This window comes from Scyliorhinus torazame, chromosome 11, assembly GCF_047496885.1.
Source record: "Scyliorhinus torazame isolate Kashiwa2021f chromosome 11, sScyTor2.1, whole genome shotgun sequence".
Classification (NCBI taxonomy): Eukaryota; Metazoa; Chordata; class Chondrichthyes; order Carcharhiniformes; family Scyliorhinidae; genus Scyliorhinus; species Scyliorhinus torazame.
In genome coordinates this window covers 21491217-21514505 of record NC_092717.1, presented here as the reverse complement: position 1 = coordinate 21514505, position 23289 = coordinate 21491217, and the positions used below count along the sequence as shown (strand labels likewise).

At 50.6% G+C, this 23289-nt stretch overlaps 1 protein-coding gene across 1 annotated transcript in view; it reads right to left on the bottom strand.

The window, feature by feature from the left end:
- Positions 1-5446: 5446 nt before the first annotated feature.
- washc5 (WASH complex subunit 5) overlaps positions 5447-23289 on the bottom strand; it is an 83964-nt gene continuing 66121 nt past the window's right edge. Inside the window, 9 exon segments of the mRNA XM_072467033.1 lie at positions 5447-6069; positions 8301-8388; positions 8957-9113; positions 9963-10059; positions 12746-12875; positions 15489-15592; positions 18637-18716; positions 20403-20505; positions 23082-23244. Coding sequence (XP_072323134.1) covers positions 6013-6069; positions 8301-8388; positions 8957-9113; positions 9963-10059; positions 12746-12875; positions 15489-15592; positions 18637-18716; positions 20403-20505; positions 23082-23244 — 979 coding nt within the window. The 3' untranslated portion in view covers positions 5447-6012.

The following is a 23289-nucleotide window of genomic DNA, read 5'->3' as shown; positions in this document are numbered from 1 at the left end:
GGCCTTTTAGTGATAGAATTAGACTAGAAAGTAGAGTTATATGCATAAGTAGTGACTTACTGTATATAATAAATGTATCTTGATTTGAATCTTACTAATTGGTGTGTTGAGTTATTGATCAGTACTTGAACTTGAACCTCGTGGCGGTATCATAAAGATACCTGGCCACTCTAGAACAAAGGTTAAACAAACAGAGCAAATTACGAATTGAGAGCCAACCAAACGTTAGCAACAACTGGTGCCTCTGCCAATCTCATGGCGTGGTCTGACTTCCAAAGCCTTTGTGTCAAACCAGCCATCCTTCCATCAGCCTGCCAGCTATTGGATTATAATGGCAACGTCATTCCTGCTAGCGGCTCGTGCCAACTTGAAGTGACGCACAGGTCACGCAAAGCCATCCTTCCTTTCGAGATTGTGGGCTCCTCAAAAGCCTCCCTGCTTGGCGCGCAGGCATGCAAGCTGTTGAACCTCATTCAGAGAGGGCACTCTCTCTCTCCTAATGACACGTCTGCCTTCCAGGATGCTGACTTCAGGGTGCAACTCGACGCCATCATCGACCAGCACCGCGACGTCTTCGAAGGCATGGGCACGCTCCCATATACCTACAAGATCCTACTCAAACAGAACGCCACGCCTGTGGTGCATGCACCTCGCAGGGTCCCAGCACCCCTTAAGGACCACCTCAAGCAGCAGCTGCAGGACCTACAGGACCAAGGAGTGATCTCCAGAGTTACGGAACCAACCGACTGGGTCAGTTCCATGGTGTGTGTAAAAAAAAGCCTTCCGGCGGGCTGAGAATTTGCATTGATCCCAAGGATCTGAATCGCAATATCATGAGGGAGCATTATCCAATTCCCAAGCGCGAAGAGATCACATGCGAGATGGCTCGCACCAAGCTCTTCACCAAATTTGACGCCTCAAAAGGATTCTGGCAAATCCAGCTCGACAAATCCAGCCGGAAACTCTGCACATTTAACACCCCGTTTGCCAGATATTGTTACAACAGGATGCCGTTTGGGATCATATCTGCTTCAGAAGTGTTCCACAGGATCATGGAACAAATGATGAAAGGCATTGAAGGTGTTCGCGTCTATGTCGACGACATAATCGTTTGGTCCACCTGGAGCATGTCAGTCGCCTCCAGCACGTGTTCAAACGCATACGTGAGCAGGGCCTACGCCTCAACAGAGCCAAATGCTCCTTTGGTCAGACGGAACTCAAGTTCCCAGTTGGGTGTGTGGCCAGATGCGGACAAGGTGGCTGCTATCACAGCCATGAAAACGCCAGAGGACAAGAAGGCGGTCCTCCGATTTCTGGGCATGGTCAACTTTTTAGGGATGTTCATCCCTAACCTCGCCTCTCATACCATGGCTCTCGGGAACCTGGTCAGGAAGACGACAGACTTCCAATGGCTTCCTGCCCACGAGCGCGAATGGAGAGAACTCAAAACCAAACTCACCATGGCCCCGGTCTTAGCTTTCTTTGATCCAGCAAAAGAGATCAAAATTTCGACCGATGCCAGCCAATCCGGCATTGGGGCAGTGCTCGTGCAACGCGATGTGGCCTCATCATGGGCCCCCGTTGCATATGCGTCACGTGCGATGACCCCCACAGAGCAGTGCTACGCGCAGATAGAAAAGGAGTGCCTGGGCCTTCTGACCAGTGTCGTCAAGTTTCACAATTATGTGTACGGCCTTCCTCAATTCACCGTCAAGACCGACCATCGCCCGCTGGTCAATATAATACAGAAAGACTTGAACGCCATGACGCCTCGCCTCCAGCGTATTCTTCTCAAGCTCCGGCGATACGACTTCCAGCTGGTATACACCCCAGGCAAAGACCTCATCATTGCCGACGCTCTCTCCAGGGCTGTCAACACTCCGTGTGTCCCAGCGGGATTCGTCTGCCAGGTTGACGCCCATGTGGCCTTCGTGGCCTCCAATCTACCTGCCACGGATGAACGCCTCATCCAAATTCGCCACAAGACGGCGGCTGACCCTTTGCTACAATGTGTCATGCGCCACCTAACAGACGGGTGGCTCAAGGGCCAATGCCCGCAGTTCTATAACGTCAGAGACGATCTGGCGGTAGGAGATGGTGTTCTCCTGAAATTGGACCGCATTGTTATCCCGCATAGCATGCGCCAGCTCGCCTTGGAACAGCTACACGAGGGCCACCTTGCTGTGGAAAAGTGCCGCATTCGGGCCCGAGAGGCAGTGTACTGGCCCGGCATTAATGACGACATAGCCAACACAGCGCTCAACTGACCCACTTGTCAGCCCTTCCAGCCGGCCCAACCACGTGAGACCCTGCAGCCCCATGAGTTGGTCACGTCCCCTTGGACCAAGGTGGGCATCGACCTGTTCCACGCGCTGGACAGGGACTATGTCCTGATTGTAGACTACTTTTCAAACTACCCGGAGGTGGCACGTTTACAGACATCACATCGTCTGCAGTCATCCGTGCCTGCAAGGACACCTTTGCTCGACACAGCAGCCCACTCACTGTGATGTCGGACAATGGCCCCTGCTTCGCAAGCCAGGAAAGGTCCAACTTTGCCAGGAGGTACAACTTTGTGCATGTGACATCCAGTCCCCTGTACCCCCAATCCAACGGCAAAGCGGAGAAGGGCGTCCACATAGTCAAACGGCTCCTCTGCAAGGCTGTCGATGCTGGGTCCGATTTCTACCTCGCCTTGCTGGCTTATCGCTCCGCCCCACTGTCCACTGGCCTGTCGCCAGCCCAGCTGTTAATGGGTCGCACCCTGAGGACGACGGTGTCGTCCATTCATGTCCCAGACCTCGACCAGGTTCCGGTCCTTCAACGGATGCAGCTGTCTCGTGCACAGCACAAGGCGGCTCATGACTCCCGTGTAGCTGATCTCCCTGCTCTGGGTCCAGATGACAACGTCCGCATCCATCTTCCGGATGGTGGCTGGTCTGCAACCGCTGTGGTCCTTTGGTAGGTGGCCCCACGCTCATTCCTGGTTCGTCTACCAGATGGCTCCATTCTGTGCCGCAATCGACGCGCCCTTCAACTCGTTCTGCGCTCGAAACGTGATCCTCCGCCATTGCTATGCCCTTCTGTTGACCCTGACCTGGACTATACAGAGATCCCGGTCACTCTGCATCCTCCTCACTCTGACGCAGTCCAGCCCGCTCCTCAGCCGGCGGCTCCCGACCCACCCTTGAGGCGGTCAACCAGAATCCGTCGCCCACCTCAAGAGACTTAATTTGTGAACTTTGTGGACTTATGGACTTTCTAATGTTTTGTTCTTCTGTGAAAAATTTGCAAGCTACCCTGAAGTGGTTAGAGTCACAATCTAGGAGTTAAAAAAGGAAGTGTGATTTTTTTTCCAAGTCATGCATAAATTACTGAGGTCCTATCATCAACAGAGATGACTTAAAAGCAGCCGAAGACATTGTCAGCAATCTTAGAAGCACCACGTCCTCAAAATGTGACACAATTATGGTCGTTTTTAGGATTGATCCATTAGGATGGTAAATTGTTTCGGATTTAGCGACATGATTGAACCTTTACACACATTGCCATGTGTCAAACAGGCATGGGCTTGGTCAGAAGAATGTAAAAATGGATACAATGAAGTGAACGCTTTAGAAGGCAGAGCTCTTGGTTCATTGCAGCAGCAAGGTGAAGTTGCAACTTGCTTGCGATGCCTCACCCTATGGGGTTGGTGCAGTGCCCTTGCACATTATGACTTCAGGTAAGGAACGACCAAAAGCATTTGCTTCACGCACTTTTACCACCCCAGAAACAAATTACACTCAGCTAGACAAAGATTTGAGCATCATTTTCGGTGTAAGACCAGTCAACCATTACCTTTATGGGCGTCATTGTACTATTTTGACCAATCATCGACTTTTGACGACTGACTTTTGACGCAAATCTCTAACGGTATACCTTCTCTGGCAGCTCGTAGATTGTCAAGACGGTCTTTGAGATTGTTGGCACACACTTACAGTACCTAATATTGCAAATCAGAGCAGTATGCAATTGCGGATGCTTTGTCATGATTGCCGTTACAAGTCAAGCATGAACCAGAAGAACATTTAGTCAACATCCTGTGTTTCTCTCTCGTGGATAGTGTACCTGTGACTTTTTCCTCAAGTTCAAAGATTAAACAAGAACCGATCCAGTGACAGGGAAGCTGATGGACTTTGACCAGAAAAGTACACCGTCAGACCGTTATAGGAAAAATCCAGAGCTGGCTTTTAAAGCAGACCAAGACAGGCCAGCAGCACGGTTCAATTCCCGTACCGGCCTCACCGAACAGGCGCCGGAATGTGGCGACTAGGGGCTTTTCACAGTAATTTCATTTGAAGCCTACTTGTGACAATAAGCGATTTTCATTTCATTTTCATTTCACCTCAAGCCCCAACATCACACAGACTTGAGTTAACAGTCCAGAATGGAGTTCTATTATGAGGAATCTGTGGTGACTATTCCTCCGTGCTTACGTAGTAGAGTCCTTGACCAACTACATGGGGGACATCCTGGTGTGGGGAGGATGAAGCAGTTATTTTTGGTGGGCATGATTAGATGCTCAAATTGAAGAGAACGCCAACTCAACCAAATAGGAACAATGTCAACCACTGTCTTATTGAAATGTATATATTAATAGAAATAATGCACAAGTGGATCTGTTGTCTAAATGTTAATTGTTGTTGTTGCACTAATGAAATAAAGAGGATGGGGTGCTATGTATCAGAGAATGCATCCCTGCTAGTAAAGCATCACATGATGTGCAGTGATGTCAGCAGTGTCTACGCGAGCTTTAGGCAGTTCTCCAACATTGATTGTAAAAGCAAACCTCTTAATAAACCTTTCATCTTGAGTCACAAGAATCCAGAGTGTGGGCACCTCCATACCTTTTCTCTTTGCAGCAAGAAATTTGGGGGCAGCAAGGTAGCATTGTGGATAGCACAATTGCTTCACAGCTCCAGGGTCCCAGGTTCGATTCTGGCTTGGGTCACCGTCTGTGCGGAGTCTGCACATCCTCCCCGTGTGTGCGTGGGTTTCCTCCGGGTGCTCCGGTTTCCTCCCACAGTCCAAAGATGTGCAGGTTAGGTGGATTGGCCATGATAAATTGCCCTTAGTGTCCAAAATTGTCCTTAGTGTTGGGTGGGGTTACTGGGTTATGGGGATAGGGTGGAGGTGTTGACCTTGGGTAGGGTGCTCTTTCCAAGAGCCGGTGCAGATTCGATGGGCCGAATGGTCTCCTTCTGCACTGTAAATTCTATGATAACAAACACCATGAACAAGCCGTTCTCCGCCACTCTCTCAGGCAGCGCATTCCAGATCCTAACCTCTTGCTGTGTCAAAAAGCTTCCCTTCATGTCGCCGTTAACTGAACGATGTCTGTGGGGCCGTATTCAATTTGCACTACAATTACAACTTGGCAAACCAAGTGCCGCACAACACATCATAATCAGAAAGAACTTTTAATGGTCAGCTGTACAGTCAAAAATCACCTACATTTCCAGTGTAAAAATGTTTTGTGTTTGAAGGTCAACTCTTGCCCTTCCTAAACAGGGCAATTCATTCAATTTTACTTGGCGTTCCAGTTTTCAAGAGAATACAAATTGTAATGTTTTCAGCAAAAACATTAATTTCGCATAATTTATGGCTCACTCAAATGCAATACGTTACAGCCATGATTCCTTTGTTAACATTTCAAGTGAACACTTTTTTTTTTACAATTTATTTGAATCAGAATTTAGTACGTAACTTGGGAGCGGTAGGGATCGTTTATTAGAAAAAGAGGTTTCGGCAGATAATGTTACCAAGTCATTGCAAGTAGAAAATGCGAATTCCTCTTCGTTTTCGCAGAATTTTCTGTGTCGGTAAAATTCTCAACGTGAGGAATTTCACCCTTTCCGTGTTTTAAGTCTGCCGGAGACAGACTTATTCACGTCGACCGAAAATCCCTGCATTTCACGGGCATCAGTACACACTCCACCTCATCGCAGACGAGTACCTTCATCTCCAAAATCATAGAATCGTCCTGAACTCATCAAAGATGAAACTAGGGACGTGCGCTTCCACAACCTTGCAGGGGGAGAAGAACAATGTCAGTTAATTCTGATGATGAACTGCTATGCATCAGCACCAGTTTAGCCTGCCAGAATATTGAAGCAAGGACAACCTGGTCAGCAACCTGCCACAACAACACTTCGGAGATGTCTGCATCTTTCCGCAAACGAGGATGCCCACCTGTCAACATGGTTGACAGGGATTTTGGCCAAGTCTGCCACATTTCCCGCACTTCTGCTCTCCTCCCTCACCCCATCCCCAGAACCACAATAGGGTTCCCATTGTCCGCACCTTCCACCCACCAGCCTCCATACCCGATGGATCATATTCTACTACCTTGGCGTGATGCCATCACCGAAACACATTTTGCCTTCACCTCTCCTTTCAGCATTCTGCAGGGATCGATCCCTCTGTAATCCCTGGTCCACTCTTCATTCACCCCCAACACCCCAAATCCTTCCCGTGGCACTTTTCCATGCCATCGCAGGAGGTGCAACACCTGCCCTTGCACTTCCTCTCTCCTCACCTTCCATGGCCCCAAACGCTCCTTCCAGGTGGAGCAGCGATTTACTAGTACTTCTTTCAATCTAGTCCACTGTATTTGTTACTCACAGTGAGGTAGGACAAACGTAAATTGGGTGACCGCTTTGTGGAACACCTCTATTCTGTCCGCAAAAACCAAGACCCCGAGCTTCTATGTGTCCTGTCATTTTAATTCTCCACCTTGTTTTCACGCTGATATCTCTGTCCTCGGCCTGCTGCACTGCTCCAGTGATCACAATGTAACCTTCAGGAACAGGACCTCACCTTTCAATTAGACACTTTACAGCCTTCTGCACGCAATGCAACACTGAGTCCGACAATTTCAGATCGTAAACTTTCCCCCTTTTCTTTCAGTGTCACACCTGCTGTAGGCACGTTCTGTCATTAAAATTTCTCCACCCTTCCACTCTCCCACAGAATTTTCCTTTTGTCCGTGTCCCATCCAGCTCTTGCTCAAAATCCATTCCATCTCTAACTTTTCCCAGTTCTGATGAAAGGTCATCGGCCTGAAACTCTAATCTTGTTCTTTCTCTGCACAGATGCTGCCTGACCTGCTGAGTTTATTTCCCCCGGCATTTTCTGTTTTATTTTAGATTTCCAGCATCCGCAATATTCTCCCTTCCCATTATGCTCAGCGAGCTCTCGTATTTTCCCGCCTCATTGGTTGTCCTCTCACAGATCGTCAAATTAGTGCTGAAGATTGTAACTCATTCTTTGTCACTCAGTGAAAGCCCGACCAGAAAAGAAAATCAATCTATTGGAGCCAGTTTCATTATTCTTTTTAAATTTTTTAATGGAATCCGAGTGTCTCTAGCAATTATTGCCAATCCCGAAATGGCCTTGACAAGGTGGTGGTGACCTCTTGGGTCACTGCAGTCCAGACGGGGTAGGTATGTCCACAGTTCCAGAACTTTGACCAAGCCACAGTGAAGGAATGGTGATGTGGAATCATGGAATCCCTACACTGCAGAAGGAGGCCATCCAACCCATCGCGTCTGCTCCAACCTTCTGAAAAAGACCCCTGCCTCAGCCCACTCCCCCACCCTACCCCCATAACCCCATGTACACTAAGGGACAATTTATCATGGCCAATCCACTTAACCTGCACGTCTCTGGACCGTGGGAGGAAACCGGAGCACCAGGAGGAAACCCACGCAGACACGGGGAGAACGCGCAAAGTCCACACAGACAGTCACACTGTGGTTGGATTCGAACCCGGGTCCCTGGCGCTGTGAGGCAGCAGTGCTAACCACTGTGTACCATGCCACCCAAGTCAGGATGGTGTGGGGCTTTGAGTGAAGTGGTTCGAATTTTCTACAGCTGGGATTTCCCAGCCCCGTCACGGCGTTCAAATCTCCGCGGGACCGGGAGGTCTTGCCGGCGGGAGGGGTCGGAAAATCCCACCCTGCGTTTCTGCAGGGTTTGTATCTGGAAAGGGGAGACCAAATTAGGACAAAGAACTTTGAGCGAATCGATCTTGCAGATGTGACTCAGTGAGGTGGACCTGAATTTTACCCAACTGTGCAAAATCAGGAGGGATGTGAATCAGGAGTTACCTCGCGAGCAGGGTTAATATCTGTCTGATTGAGGAGAGATTTAGTAGTCTTGATCAATAATTCTAGAATTCTACAGCTAAAGGACCGTCCTGGGAAGCAATGACATGATTAGAACTGGAATATTCATGTTAATGAGCATATCCCCACCTTTCTGGATAATTTTGCGTAATAAATGTAATTCTCCAAGAACATCAAGGCAGCCACAGCATCTGCAGGCATTTCTGGGATTTTCTGACTAAATAAGCAGAAAGGAAAAGAAGAATGCTTTAAAATGTACCATCGCATTAATAGAACATACAGTGCAGAAGGAGGCCATTCGGCCCAAGTCTGCACTGACCCACTTAAGCCCTCACTTCCACTCTATCCCCCTAACCCAATAACCCCACCTAACCTTTTTGGACGCCAAGGGCAATTTAGCATGTCCAATCCAGCGAACCTGCCATCTTTGGACTGTGGGAGGAAACCGGAGCACCCGGAGAAAACCCACGCAGACACGGGGAGGACACGCAGACTCCGCACAGAGTGACCCAAGCCGGGAATCGAACCTGGGACCCTGGAGCTGTGAAGCAACTGTGCTAACCACTGTGCCACCGTGCTGCCCATCATTATCTATCCCACATGTAAAGTACCATTGCAATAAAATACAGAACTGTCAGCCAGAGGGTGAATTTTGCAAATCAATTTTGTTTTGGCCTCTCTGTAGTGTCCTGAAGGGAATCTTTGTTTTTGTTTTAACCATTTGACGGTTTTATGAAACGGTTGAGTGAGTAAAGTGTCCCTCCCGTCCCAAAGGTGATCCTTACCTGGTGGTGCACTGCTCCACGGTGGAGCGAACAAACTGGCCGATTAAGGCCAGGAATTGCTCGGTGTAACGCGAGTGGAACTGCTTGAGCAGAGTGACCAGTCCCACCACCAGAGGCGGCCAATCGGTGGGATCCGTGGATTTTTTACACACCATTCCTGCAGACAGACCACAACGCAATGCAATGGTCAGGCGGTCCTAATGCTTCACATGATAATTATTTGAGACTCGAAAAACGTGCTCTTCTCGAATTTTCTTCCCAGACACGAGACCTGCAAACTCTCGGTACTATCAGCAGATGCTGGAACCCGGGACCATGCATGTTGGATGTTTTTAAAAAATGTATTTACCATATTCTCTGGATTCACGCTGGGCGGCTTCACAACAAGTAATTGGAATTTCCTAAGAGCGCTGTGGGTGTACCTACACCACATGGGCTGCAGGGGTTCAAGAAGGCAGCACGCCCTCACCTTCTCAAGGACAATTAGGGATGAGCAATGAATGTTGGCCGAGCCAGCGAAGCCCACATCCCAAAACTCCGCAGAATGGGGAAATTGGAGCAGCACGGGCAGCAAAGAGTGAGATTAGACAGGGCTTCTTTTGTGATATTAAATACTGGCACAGACTTCCAACAGGCCACACTGCCTGTTTCTGTGCTGTGACATTCACATTCGATGAGGTCGGTCATAGCTTGAAGTGCCAACCCCAGAGAGGAAGACTGAGAATTCTCAGCCACGCCACAAGGTGGAGCACTGCCCGTCGTCTGGGGGGAAACTAAACCTGCCATTCGACAGCCTTCCCCGGGGATCATACAGCAGCACCAGCTCAATCACACCCCACATTTGCAGGAGACGGCAGAAGATAATTAACGGCAGTAAATGAGCAAAGGGACAAGCGACAGACAGTTAAAGTCAGGAATCAAAACCATTTACGTAGAGAGTTCAAGACGCAGGCACCAAACCCGTATAGTGCGTTTTATAAAGGCTGCAATTTACAGACTGCGTTACCTTGGTTCTTAACGTATTGCACTTTGGGCAGCTGAGAAATCAAAAACAGGAAGTTCACCACGGGAAAGTACGGCAGCCTCTTTGTGGTTACGTAAATCTAGAAACAACAAAATGTCAGTAAGAATACAACTCATCTCAACAAGAGTGAGAGAGGGGGGGCGAGAGGGCAAGGGGGGGGCGAGAGGGGAAGGGGGGGCGAGAGGGGAAGGGGGGGCGAGAGGGGAAGGGGGGGCGAGAGGGAAAGGGGGGGCGAGAGGGGAAGGGGGGGCGAGAGGGGAAGGGGGGGCGAGAGGGGAAGGGGGGGCGAGAGGGGAAGGGGGGGCGAGAGGGGAAGGGGGGGCGAGAGGGGAAGGGGGGGCGAGAGGGGAAGGGGGGGCGAGAGGGGAAGGGGGGGCGAGAGGGGAAGGGGGGGCGAGAGGGGAAGGGGGGGCGAGAGGGGAAGGGGGGGCGAGAGGGGAAGGGGGGGCGAGAGGGGAAGGGGGGGCGAGAGGGGAAGGGGGGGCGAGAGGGGAAGGGGGGGCGAGAGGGGAAGGGGGGGCGAGAGGGGAAGGGGGGGGCGAGAGGGGAAGGGGGGGGCGAGAGGGGAAGGGGGGGCGAGAGGGGAAGGGGGGGCGAGAGGGGAAGGGGGGGCGAGAGGGGAAGGGGGGGCGAGAGGGGAAGGGGGGGCGAGAGGGGAAGGGGGGGCGAGAGGGGAAGGGGGGGCGAGAGGGGAAGGGGGGGCGAGAGGGGAAGGGGGGGCGAGAGGGGAAGGGGGGGCGAGAGGGGAAGGGGGGGGCGAGAGGGGAAGGGGGGGCGAGAGGGGAAGGGGGGGCGAGAGGGGAAGGGGGGGCGAGAGGGGAAGGGGGGGCGAGAGGGGAAGGGGGGGCGAGAGGGGAAGGGGGGGCGAGAGGGGAAGGGGGGGCGAGAGGGGAAGGGGGGGCGAGAGGGGAAGGGGGGGGCGAGAGGGGAAGGGGGGGGCGAGAGGGGAAGGGGGGGGCGAGAGGGGAAGGGGGGGCGAGAGGGGAAGGGGGGGGCGAGAGGGGAAGGGGGGGCGAGAGGGGAAGGGGGGGGCGAGAGGGGAAGGGGGGGGCGAGAGGGGAAGGGGGGGGCGAGAGGGGAAGGGGGGGCGAGAGGGGAAGGGGGGGCGAGAGGGGAAGGGGGGGCGAGAGGGGAAGGGGGGGCGAGAGGGGAAGGGGGGGGCGAGAGGGGAAGGGGGCGCGAGAGGGGAAGGGGGGGTGCGAGAGGGGAAGGGGGGGTGCGAGAGGGGAAGAGGGGGTGCGAGAGGGGAAGGGGGGGCGAGAGGGGAAGGGGGGGGCGAGAGGGGAAGGGGGGGGCGAGAGGGGAAGGGGGGGGCGAGAGGGGAGGGGGGGCGAGAGGGGAAGGGGGGGGCGAGAGGGGAAGGGGGGGGCGAGAGGGGGCGAGAGGGGAAGGGCGAGGGAGAGGGGAAGGGGGGGGCGAGAGGGGAAGGGGGGGGCGAGAGGGGAAGGGGGGGCGAGAGGGGAAGGGGGGGGCGAGAGGGGAAGGGGGGGGCGAGAGGGGAAGGGGGGGGGCGAGAGGGGAAGGGGGGGGCGAGAGGGGAAGGGGGGGGCGAGAGGGGAAGGGGGGGGCGAGAGGGGAAGGGGGGGGCGAGAGGGGAAGGGGGGGCGAGAGGGGAAGGGGGGGCGAGAGGGGAAGGGGGGGCGAGAGGGGAAGGGGGGGTGAGAGGGGAAGGGGGGGGGCAAGGGGAAGGGGGGGGCGAGAGGGGAAGGGGGGGCGAGAGGGGAAGGGGGGGCGAGAGGGGAAGGGGGGGCGAGAGGGGAAGGGGGGGCGAGAGGGGAAGGGGGGGCGAGAGGGGAAGGGGGGGCGAGAGGGGAAGGGGGGGCGAGAGGGGAAGGGGGGGCGAGAGGGGAAGGGGGGGGCGAGAGGGGAAGGGGGGGGCGAGAGGGGAAGGGGGGGGCGAGAGGGGAAGGGGGGGGCGAGAGGGGAAGGGGGGGGCGAGAGGGGAAGGGGGGGTGAGAGGGGAAGGGGGGGCGAGAGGGGAAGGGGGGGGCAAGGGGAAGGGGGGGCGAGGGCGAGGGAGAGGGCGAGGGAGAGGGCGAGCGACACAGTGGAGTCACACGGTCGCACAGCTGGCTGGTGTTTGCTCTCCAGGAATATTTCGGAGAATGGCTAAATTGGCTGAGATATCCCAGCTGGTGTCCCTGGGCTCTCCTGGAGCGAGTGTCAGCAACGCATGAGGAACTGTTTAGAAGCATGATGAGGTGAAATCCATGCAGTAAAACAGAATGACTGATGATTTAACAAAGTTTTTAAAACAAAATAAGCAAGCCCACTCCAGAAACACAAACACCGCACCGCAGTACCCAGTAACCCGCCTGGCATTGACTGAGTTACAGAGGCTGACATGTTGAGGCAAGAAGCTGCACTCCTCCCGAAGCCCATTTATAGCGAGTATTCTAATGTTCCATCCAGCAGCTTAGGTCAAATGTTGCCTGATTATTCAGACACTGATGAAGAATTCCCTCCTCCTAAACGGGCAGCAGGGTAGCACAGTGGTTAGCACTATTGCTTCACAGCGCCAGAGTCCCGGGTTCGATTCCCGCTTGGGTCACTGTCTGCGCGGGAGTCCGCACGTACGCCCTGGGTGCTCCGGATTCCTCCCACAAGTCCCGAAAGTCGTGCTTGTTAGGTGAACTGGACATTCTGAATTCTCCCTCAGGTGTACCCGAACAGGTGCCGGAGTGTGGCGACTTGGGGCTTTTCAAAGTCACCTCATTGCAATGTTAATGTAAGCCTACTTGTGACAATAATAAAGATTAACTTACCTTACTGAGAGGGTTGTGGATGCCAGCAGCCTCCATGTAAGCTGTGATTTCATAAAGTAGTGTGTTACCATCTTTAGGGTACGGCAGAGTTGGATCCTGATAGTGTGCTTCAACATCAGCTAACAGGGACCTGAAGAGAAAATATATTCCCCTTCGTTACGGAAGGATGCCAAAAAGATACAATTTCTATTGAAAGTACACATGGAAATTCCCACCCGAGGTCAATGGACCTTTACATGGTCCGCGACCCGCCCGTAGCGATCTTCAGCGGGCGAGGCGGAAGAATCCAGCCCATAATATTGCTTTCCTTCCAGATGCAGGGTTAAATCAAACCCCCTTCATGTCTGTTCAAGGGGTCATAAAATATCCCATGGCGCTATTGAAACAGGAGCAGGGAGTTTTCGTCACCGGGACAACTTCCATCCCTCAAACAAGCCAGCAAAATGGATTAAGTCCTCACATATCTCACTGCCGCTTTGTGGGATCTTCCTGGGAGCAGACTGGTTGTGTTTGCCAACGAGGAGAGATTACACCAAAAAAGGGTTGTGTCGCCAGGAATTGAGACGGCCGAGGGAAGTTATGATTTAAGCTTTCAAGATATTAAGGGAGACAGGTAAAGGGAGAGTGAAACCATTCCTGCTGTTTGCACTCGAGCGAGTGGGCATAATCTAAAAGGAAGGAAGGCTTGCATTTATATAGATTTTTTCCACAGCCACAAGGCGTCTCAAAGTCCTTTGCCAATTAGGCACTTTTCGAAGCGTTGTTAATGTAGGAAACACGGCGCACAGCAAGCTCCCAGAAACAGATTGGGATAATGACCAATCTGTTTTTGAGATGCTGACGGAGGGTTAAATATTGGCCAGACCACTGGGGACACTTCCCTGCTCTTCTTCAAAACGGCGGCCTGGGTTCTTCTACATCCACCCGAGGAGGCAGTTGGGGTCCTCGGTTTAACTCGTCATCGGAAAGGCAGCACCTCCAACAGTGCCGTACTCCCCCAGTGCTGCACCAATATGCCCAGTGGGAAATTCTGAACATTTATATGAGCAAAGGGCGGCAGAAGTTTGAACTCTCTCGCACAAACGACAATTAATGGTCGATCGCTTGTCAATTTAAAAGTTGAGATTGCAAGACTTTTGTCAGCCAAAGATAGTTAGGGATATGGGGTAAAAGCAGGTATATGGAGTTAGGTCAGAGATCATTCAATGCCAGAGCAGAGAGGCTAAATTAATGGCCCATCCCATTCCTATGTTAACACCAGGAAATACAATTCAAAAGCAATCCCCTGACCGGAATCCGAAATGCCTGCTCCAGACTAGCTCCATGGAACAACTGATCCCAACACTCAGGGAGGGTAGTCAAAAATAAAAATCCAAACATTGACTTTAGTGCCAAGAAATAACTGGCGGGGGTTGCACGGTGGTGCAGTGGTTAGCACTGCTGCCTCACGGGCACCGAGGACCTGGGTTCGATCCCGGCCCCAGGTCACTGTGTGTGGAGTTTACACATTCGCCCAGTGTTTGCGTGGGTCTCGTTCCCACAACCCAAAGATGTGCTGGTTAGGTGGATTGGCCACGCTAAATTTTTTTTAAAAAAATATTTTTTTATTCTCCTCCTTTTTCACATTTTCTCCCAAATTTACACCCACAACAATAAACAATAATCAGTAACAAATATGTCAATCCCCATATCAATAACAACGATCCCATCCTCCCACCAAACCCCAAACATTAACCCGCATGTTCACATAAACAAATGACAAAAAGGAATTAGGGATCACCCATAGTCGCCATTAACACACGCAGTCCCCCTTCCCCCAACCCTCCCACCCACCCGCCCGCCCCAACTAATGTTCAATGTTATCCAGTTCTTGAAAATGCATAATGAATAATGCCCATGAATTGTAGAACCCCTCCATCCTTCCCTCAGTTCAAACTTAACCTTCTCAAGAGTCAAGAAGTCCAACAGGTCCCCCCGCCATGCCAGGGCACAGGGTGGAGAGGCTGCTCTCCATCCCATCAGGATCCGCTTCGGGCGATCAACGAGGCGAAGGCTATAATATCTGCCTCCGCACCCGTTTCCAACCCTGGCTGGTCCGACACCCCAAATATGGCCACCCGGGGGCCCGGGTCCAGTTTCACGTGCACCACTTTAGAGATTACCCTAAAAACCTCCTTCCAGTAATCCTCCAGCTTTGGACAGGACCAAAACATATGAATGCGATTTGCGCCCCCCCGCCGCAACGTTCACACACATCTTCTACCCCTTCAAAGAATTGGCTCATCCTCACCCTCGTGAGGTGTGCTCTGTATACCACCTTCAGCTGTATCAGCCCCAACCTCGCGCACGAGGTGGAGGCATTCACTGTCCGGAGCACCTCACACCAGAACCCCCCCCCTCCATATCCTCTCCCAACTCTTCCTCCCACTTTGCTTTGATCCCTTCCAGTGGTGCATTCTGCTCTTCCAAAATAGCTCCGTAAACCGCCGACACTACCCCCTTCTCCAGTGGCCACGCTAAATTGCCCCTTAATTGGAAAAAAAAATAATTGGGTGCTCTAAATTTATTTTTAAAAAGTGAATGGTACTTAATAGTACAACTCCCTTCCCTGTTAGCAAGCAGGAGAGCCACTGAAAGCTTCATGCACGGTTGCCGGCCACAAGGTGAATGTGAGGGACTGTGAAGTTCTGCGCTCACATAAGCATTTCCTGTTTGTCGTGCAAAGGTTGACAAGTGTTCTTACTGGTTGAGATTTTCCAGAGTGGCTGCTAGGTGCTTCGAGTCGAACTTGCACGAATAGCTCAATTCGTTGGCAATTTGCTGTCTCAATATCTGCATCTGTCCCACCTGTACGTTAAAAATGAGCAAGTCAATAAAGGACGATCCTGTATGTTAACAACAAAATAGCTGAAGACAGCAGTCAACCACTGGACGAGCATTTGTACACGTAGCAAATATAATGGATAGGTTTAAAATTCTTCCAATCCAGTAATAATCAGGATTCCTCAGTCTTATCGTTTCCAATTTCACACCATTTCAATTCACTGTGGGCAAATGCGTTAATAAGTCGGTCGCTTCAGGATGGGCAAACCAGGCTCTAAAATATTCTACAATCGGGTGGGATTTTCGGCTGCTTCTTCCAGTGGGATTTTCCGGCCCCGTCAGCAGCGGAGGGTGTGAACAACAGGAAACCCCGTTGGCAGCGGTGGGACTGGAAGATCGCACCGTCAGCCAATGGCAGGCCCCTCCGCCGGCACGGGTGGGTGGTGTGATTAGATCTGCCCGTTACAACCAGCTCACTGAGCTTAACTCGGGGCCGGGATTTTCCAACCCGGCCGTGGCAGGTTCCTCCACGCTGGGTGCGGCGAATCATTCAAATGTCCGTCGACCCCAGCCGGACCGGGACAGGAAAAAATTCCGAACTCTGTCTTAAGTGAATGGGTTTTGAGACGAGTTATAATCGGGCCCCAAATTAAACATTCACCCAAAAGAATCGGAGTGCCAGGTTCTGACTGAATACCTGTGTGTTCCCCCCCCCCCCCCCCCCAGAGGAACAGTTTCTCTCCAGGATTTCTGACACTTGGTCAAAAAACCAGGGGGGGGTGGGGGTGAGTTTTGAGCCATCACTATGGCAAGGCGGGGCCAGAACCAGGGGTCACATTCGGAGGATACGGGGTAGACCACTTAGGACAGAGGTGAGGAGACATTTCTTCACCCAGACAGCGGTGAGCCTCTGCAATTAGTTTCCACAGGAAGTAGTTGAGTCCAAAACATTACACGTTTTCAAGAAGCAGTTAGATGTAGCACTTAGGGCATGGGGTCAAAGGATATGGGGCTTTTGAGTTGGACGGTCAGCCATGATCATAATGAATGGCGAAGTGGGCTCGAAGGGCCGAATGGCCTCCTCCTTCTCCTGTTTTTTCTATGTTTCTATCAGCAGAGATCACCCCAACAAGAGTACAGTGGCCTACTAAACCTCCATGGTTCTCTGCGCCTCTCAGGGCAGAAAGGCTCCCATCCCTTGGGACCACCAGCTGTCTCCTGCTGGCGAGACTGGCAGCGCTGACTGCTTCAGTCACCAGCTCGCAGGCAGTGTTCAGGAGGGCAGGCGTGAGTCTGCAGCCCACCCTGGGGAAGAAGGTGTCCATTCGCTCCTCACTGGAATGGAGCTGTGGGTCCAACTCCGAATCCTGACCTTGCAGGTCTTCTACAAGCCAGTGGCTGCAGTGAGTGTGTGGCAAGTGGAGCGATTAAAAATAGCTCCAGCTGCCAGGCTTCAACTCCGGCCCCGGCGGATAGAACGCCCAGTGGCCGCGAATTGCTCGGAATTCGCGCCAGCATAGTGCTGGCCTATTAGCATATCCTGAATTGCACCAGAAACAGCGCCCCCAATGGAAATGCGAACCGCATGCAATTCAGTCCCGGCGTCAACACTTGGGGCGGGATCCTCAGATCCTCTGGTTAAGTGTTGACGCTGTCGTAAACGCGTTGAGTTTCTTGACGGCATCAACATGCCCTCAGGAGCAGCGATTCTGACCCCTACAGGGGGCCAGCACGGCACTGGAGCGACCCACGCCGCTCCAGCTGCCGACACCAGCGCCAGATGGGCGCAGTGGTTCTGCGTATGCGCAGTGCGACCGGTGCCAATGCGCACATGCGCGTGGCTCCCTTCTCCACGTCGGCCCTGACGCAACAAGGCGTAGGGCTACAGGGGCCGGCGCGGAACATAAGAGGCCCCAGCCCGAGAGGGTACCGTTGGGTAAGACCACACGTGAACGGCGCCGGGGGGCTCGGGTTTTTTGTACGGCCGCTCAGCCCATCCCGGGCGGAGAATTGCCATTGGGGGGGGGGGGGGGCGTAGAGCGGCTCCCGACCGCGCTGACACCAATGGCGCCGATTCTCCGCTCTCCGGAGAATCGGTGGACCGTCGTTGGGGCGGCATCGCGCGATTCGCGCCTGGCGATTCTCCGGCCGGGGCTGAGAGAATCCCGCCCATGGTCTCCCAAACAGAAAATATCGCCCAAGGTGTCCATTCGCCCGCCTGTATAGTGCAGGATAACTCAACAAAGATGAATGTCAAAGAAGACCTGAAAAGTTGGGTGTTTCATTCTGCTCAATGGGTGCAACACAAACTGATTCATCAAATCAATGAATGAATTAACACATGATTGAAATGTACTACAGTTCTTAGCAACTTCACCTTACTTCCAAGGGCAACTCTCAATAAAAATCTACATGATAGTTTTATGTTTACTTCGAAACACCAAGCTTTCCTTCGTCAGAATCCTTCCCATCAGACAGAACGACTGAAAGGCCGGCTCCAAATTCTCCACAGAATCTCCACAGTACAGCAGACGGCCATTTTCCCCATCGAGTTGGCAGGGGCTCTCCGAAAGTGCATGCTACCTAGGCCCACTCCCCTGCCCTATAACCCCACCTCACCTGCACATCTCTGGACTGTGGGAGGAAACCGGAGCACCCGGAGGAAACCCACGCACACACGGGGAGAATGTGCAAACTCCACGCAGTCACCCAATGCTGGAATTGAACCCGGGTCCATGGCGCTGTGAGGCAGCCGTGTTCATCTCGACTTTCTGGATGACTAAACAGACTTGCAAGTCATCATCTGGACAATTTAGCTTCCATTGTTTTTACAATCCTGGTAGAAAGGTTTGCACCTTCATTTACTTTGTCAGAGACGGAATAGGGAGGTCACCTCGGGGAGGACGGCGAGATCCTGAAGTCCCGCGGTGTCGAAGCACCGACAATCTTATATTACCAACTAAAGAAGAGCACATTCTCAAAAGTTTCTTTAGTGCAAAACAGAAACTTCCAGAAACACAAAACAAATTCCAACATAAAAGAATCACGTACGAATGCAAAGCAATTACCTTTAGAATGGAATCCTGGTAAGATGACCAGACCTTCTGAGTTTTCGTCACAGCAGCAGAATACAATTTGCTGGAATTCGCTAATGTTCATGGAATAAAAAAAAATAAACTACAGTAAGAAATCCAAATATTTACTTCTGTGGCATTTCTGCAAGTTGTCCAGCAGAAAATGCAATGGACATACACAGGAAGTAAGTGCTACCATTCGGACCATCTCCCTGTGCTCACTGTAAAAGGCATGATGGACAAACTGTCCCACACCTTCAACAAGTGGGATGCAACGCATCTCAGAACCTACACTTTTGCTGCAGAATAACACCATAGTCAGCAGCTGGGTGGCTTAACTGAGCATCACCAGGAAAAGAACAGCAGGGTTAGGAGAAATTGTTGTACATAATGGTTCGCTATGATTGTGACCCGAACCAACAGTGGAAGTAAAATCAACATTAGCTTTTGAAAGGGAGTGGACAAGTACTGGGTAAGAAGGGCAAACAAGAGTAAAACTAAGTTAATTAGCTGCTTGAGGACTATTACAAAGTTAATCATACTTTCAGAACAGTTCTATATAGATTGTTCAATAATGTATATAATATGTGAACCGATTGAAGATCAAAGCACTTTGTTCATACACTGCTCCCTCCGAAGCCAGCGTAACGCTGTGACCAGTAGGTGACAAAGTTGCTATTTTGCTCCTAGTTAATTGAAATTATTCACATTTAAAAGTTCTGAAAGAAAATTTAATACCACGTTGCTATAGCTTTCAGCGGAATGGGGCTCAGCTTCAGCAATCTGAACTCCAAATCTTCGGGTTGCACGGGGAGATCCATGCATCACCACTGGGATATAATTAATAATCTTTATTGTCACAAGTAGGCTTACATTAACACTGCAATGAAGTCACTGTGAAAAGCCTCTAGTCGCCATATTCCGGCGCCTGTTCGGGTACACAGAGGGAGAATTCAGAATGTCCAATTCACCTAACAGCACGTCTTTATGGACTTGTGGGAGGAAACCGGAGCGCCCGGAGGAAACCCACACAGATACGGGGAGAATGTGCAGACTCCGCACAGACAGTGGCCCAAGCCGGGAATCGAACTGGGGACCTTGGCACTGTGAAGCCATAATGCTAACCACTGTGCTACCGTGCTGCCCACGGTCAGTTTGATTAAGTTTCTTCTTTCCCTTACCCTTTCTTGTTTCAAGAGGTGGCGTAATTAAGGCGGAGGCCTCAGCAACTCACTCCTTTGGGCAGCCTGCTTGTGAAATGTGGGGAGTTTGCCAGCTACACCTGCAACACTCCTGTCAGAGACACAGAGAAGTGTTGCTCAAGTGAGGGTGTGGGAGGTACTCTGCATCCGAATCCAATATCCTCATAGATTTGGGCTTTACTACCTGTCACTTGCATGTTTGGAAAGTAAGAAAAGTAACTAAACTTTAAACCGACAGGCTCTTGGGCTTCTACAAATACATGAAATGTTAGCATGTCGAGAAGCAAAAAGTTAGTGAAGTTCAAATTACGGTTTCCAACTAAATTAATTTTTTTTAAAAACCTTCACACAATCTTCCATCTTGAGAATTAACATTTCTCCTGTAACAATTTTTATCCGTGGCTCTCCAAATTATTTTTCCATTCATACAACATACACTTTCAATATATCAGTCGCTAAACAAGCACTTACGCTACTTAAAAATCAGATGGAAAGGATATTGTCAGAACTTGCCATCGAATGCACCCTCAGAATTCATTCTTCTTCTGAATGACTTACCTACGATTCCTTTCACTGGGTTCACGTTCATCTGAAAGGGTTTAATCGTGTCCATCACAGCCTTGTCCCTCAGCACATTTCTATGAAGCATATTGAGGAAAATCTAAAAAACAAAATAATTATTTTCCTCAAGACGAGCATCAATAATCCTCCAATAGTGGATTCTGCCTGCTCCACAAAATGTTGAACCAAGTGATGGAATGGGACAAAAGCAAATTACTGCGGATGCTGGAATCTGAAACCAAAGAGGTAACATTTCGAGTCCAGATGACCCTTTGTCAAAGCTTGGACAAAAGGTCATCTGTACTCGAAACGTTACCTCTTTTCTCCCTCTACAGATGCTGCCAGACCTGCTGAGATTTTCCAGCATTTTCTCTTTGGTGATGGAACAGGACACTGCACTGAATAATCAAAACATTTAGCAAGCAGTTGGTGCGTCTAAAAAGTTGCCTTGCACTGAATCATTGGTCTCCACTCCTTTTTATTTGAGCACTGAATGGAAATCATTCACTATTTGCACCAAAAGTTCCAAACATCTACAATTTTTCAACAAATAGAAGAGAGGGAAAAATCTCCACCAACCCCCAAAAATTTTTGTCTGCAGCATTAATATTGTTTTCCCAATATGGGAGCATAAGGAGGGTAGGGAAATATCCAACAATCCATGGTGCAGCATTTATGCACCCCCCCATTCCATAATCTCCTGAGAGACGGGAAAACAAAAAGGTTTGGGGTGGGGGGGAAGAGAGAGAGAGAGAGAGAGAGAGAGGGAGAGGGAGACATGGAGATAGAGATAGAGAGATAGATAGAGAGAGAGAGAGAGAGAGAGAGAGATAGAGAGAGAGAGGAAATTTCTCTCCAATCCAAAGTCAATCAAGGCAAATGCCAGAATATTTTGCAGTAACAGCCATCACAGCTAACACAACTATCTGTATAACTCAAGGTATCTTTTCGGGTACTTGTCCAGCATCCTTCGGAAGGCCTATACCAAGTCTCTGCTTCCTGGACCCTCCCGCAATCTATTACAGTCATTGCTCGTTCTCAGTCAAAATAATGTATTTTCCAGCATCTATCCGAAGTCCTGATTCTGGCTCGGGTTAGAAATCGGGTTGGTAGCTCAGGCGAGGTCCACAGCCCTAACCTCAGCAGTACGAGGACCAGGCAATTTCAAACTCCCGGGACGAATTTGCATTACCCCATGCAAAACCCATCAGGAAGCAGCAAGCCGGCATCAATCGGATCCCGCTCCCTGCACATTTACAGCACGACGCCTCGTTGCGCTTTCTCACCTGTTGAGCAGGTTTTAAAAAATCACAGAACAGTGGGAAGGGACTGGCACACCCACCGGCAGGTAAGTCTGTCTGTTCAACTAATTTCTTCCAGGGTTAGCGGAATTAAAATCACCCCTCGTGTTTTCAGAATTCTTTTTTTTTTTTTTTAAACAGTGCTCCTCAGTCCTTTAGTTCGAATAACCAAACAAAATCGAATCCATTTTCGAAACAGGAATACATTCCCTTGCTATCTACGATTAAACATTGCGGAAAATAAATTTGTATTTCCCAGAACCCATCAGGATCGTTTCAAGCCCAGAGGCGAAATATTATTCTGGTTGCCTTCCTCTGGACTTTTCCGCAGGAGGTGATATACCCCATATGACCTGTATGCCTCAATTTAGTTTGAATCATCCTATAACTCTACATTGTGCCAAACTATTAGCTTTCCCTACAGGCTTTCAACTTTTCATGAACTACGACACTCAAGCCCCCCTCCCGTGTTGCAATGTTAAGTATGTAACCCTGGACGCTAAGCGAGTAGGTAGATAATTAACCGTAGTCTACAAGGGGCCACTGACATCTCTCCCTATTAGAGAGAGGGAAACAATTTGTTATGCGGCTTGAGGGGCACCATTCAGGCGAGGAGACAGGTCCCCAGCCTACGTACATCAGCAGGAATGGGAATTGAACCCATGCTTTTGGCTTTATGGGGAACCACACGTGAGTCATCTAACCAAATGAGCTAACTGGCCTTGTACCCTGCATGAAAAATAGCAACGGGTTGATCAGAGAAGCACTTGAATTGTTTGGGAAGCACATGAAGTGGTTGGGCGGCACGGTAGCACAGTGGTTAGCACTGTCGCTTCTCAGCACCAGGGAGACGGGTTCGATTCGCGGCTTGGGCCACTGTCTGTGCGGAGTCTGCACGTTCTCCCCGTGTCTGCGTGGGTTTGCTCCGGGTGCTCCGGTTGCCTCCCACAAGGCCCGGAAAACATGCTTGTTAGGTGAATTGGACATTCTGAATTCTCCCTCCGTGTACCCGAACAGGTGCCGGAGTGTGGCGACTGGGGGCTTTTCACAGTAACTTCACTGCAGTGTTAATGTAAGCTTACTTGTGACACTAATAAAGATTATGATTATGCACGAGAGAAACTACACCTTCAAACCCTGAATTCTACAGAGCACATTATTAACATTGCCCGATATTGGTTCAGACAGGGAAAAAAACAAACAATGAAAGAAGTAAAAAATAAAATCATTATTCCCATTAGAGGCAGCATGAAAAATACACCAAGATTTAAGAAAATACAAACCATCACACAGCTAAGCACTGATAGTGCTCAGAATGGTACAAGAGTTAAAATAAGAATGTGCAAATATCAGATCTATAATAGGGCCGTCTTACCTGGAGCTCCTTAACAATCATGAAGCAGAGCAGCCTGTCTAGCCCGTTCAGTCCAAACGTACCTAAAGAATTTTGGATTTCAGAGAAGAGCTGTTTGTTGGTCACTTCTTGGTGAGTCTTCATGTCGTACCACGTGTTTATCTGATCAATGTAGCAGGTCACTCTAAGTGGAAAGAAACCAAGGGAAATGATTGCCTCTCTTCACTTT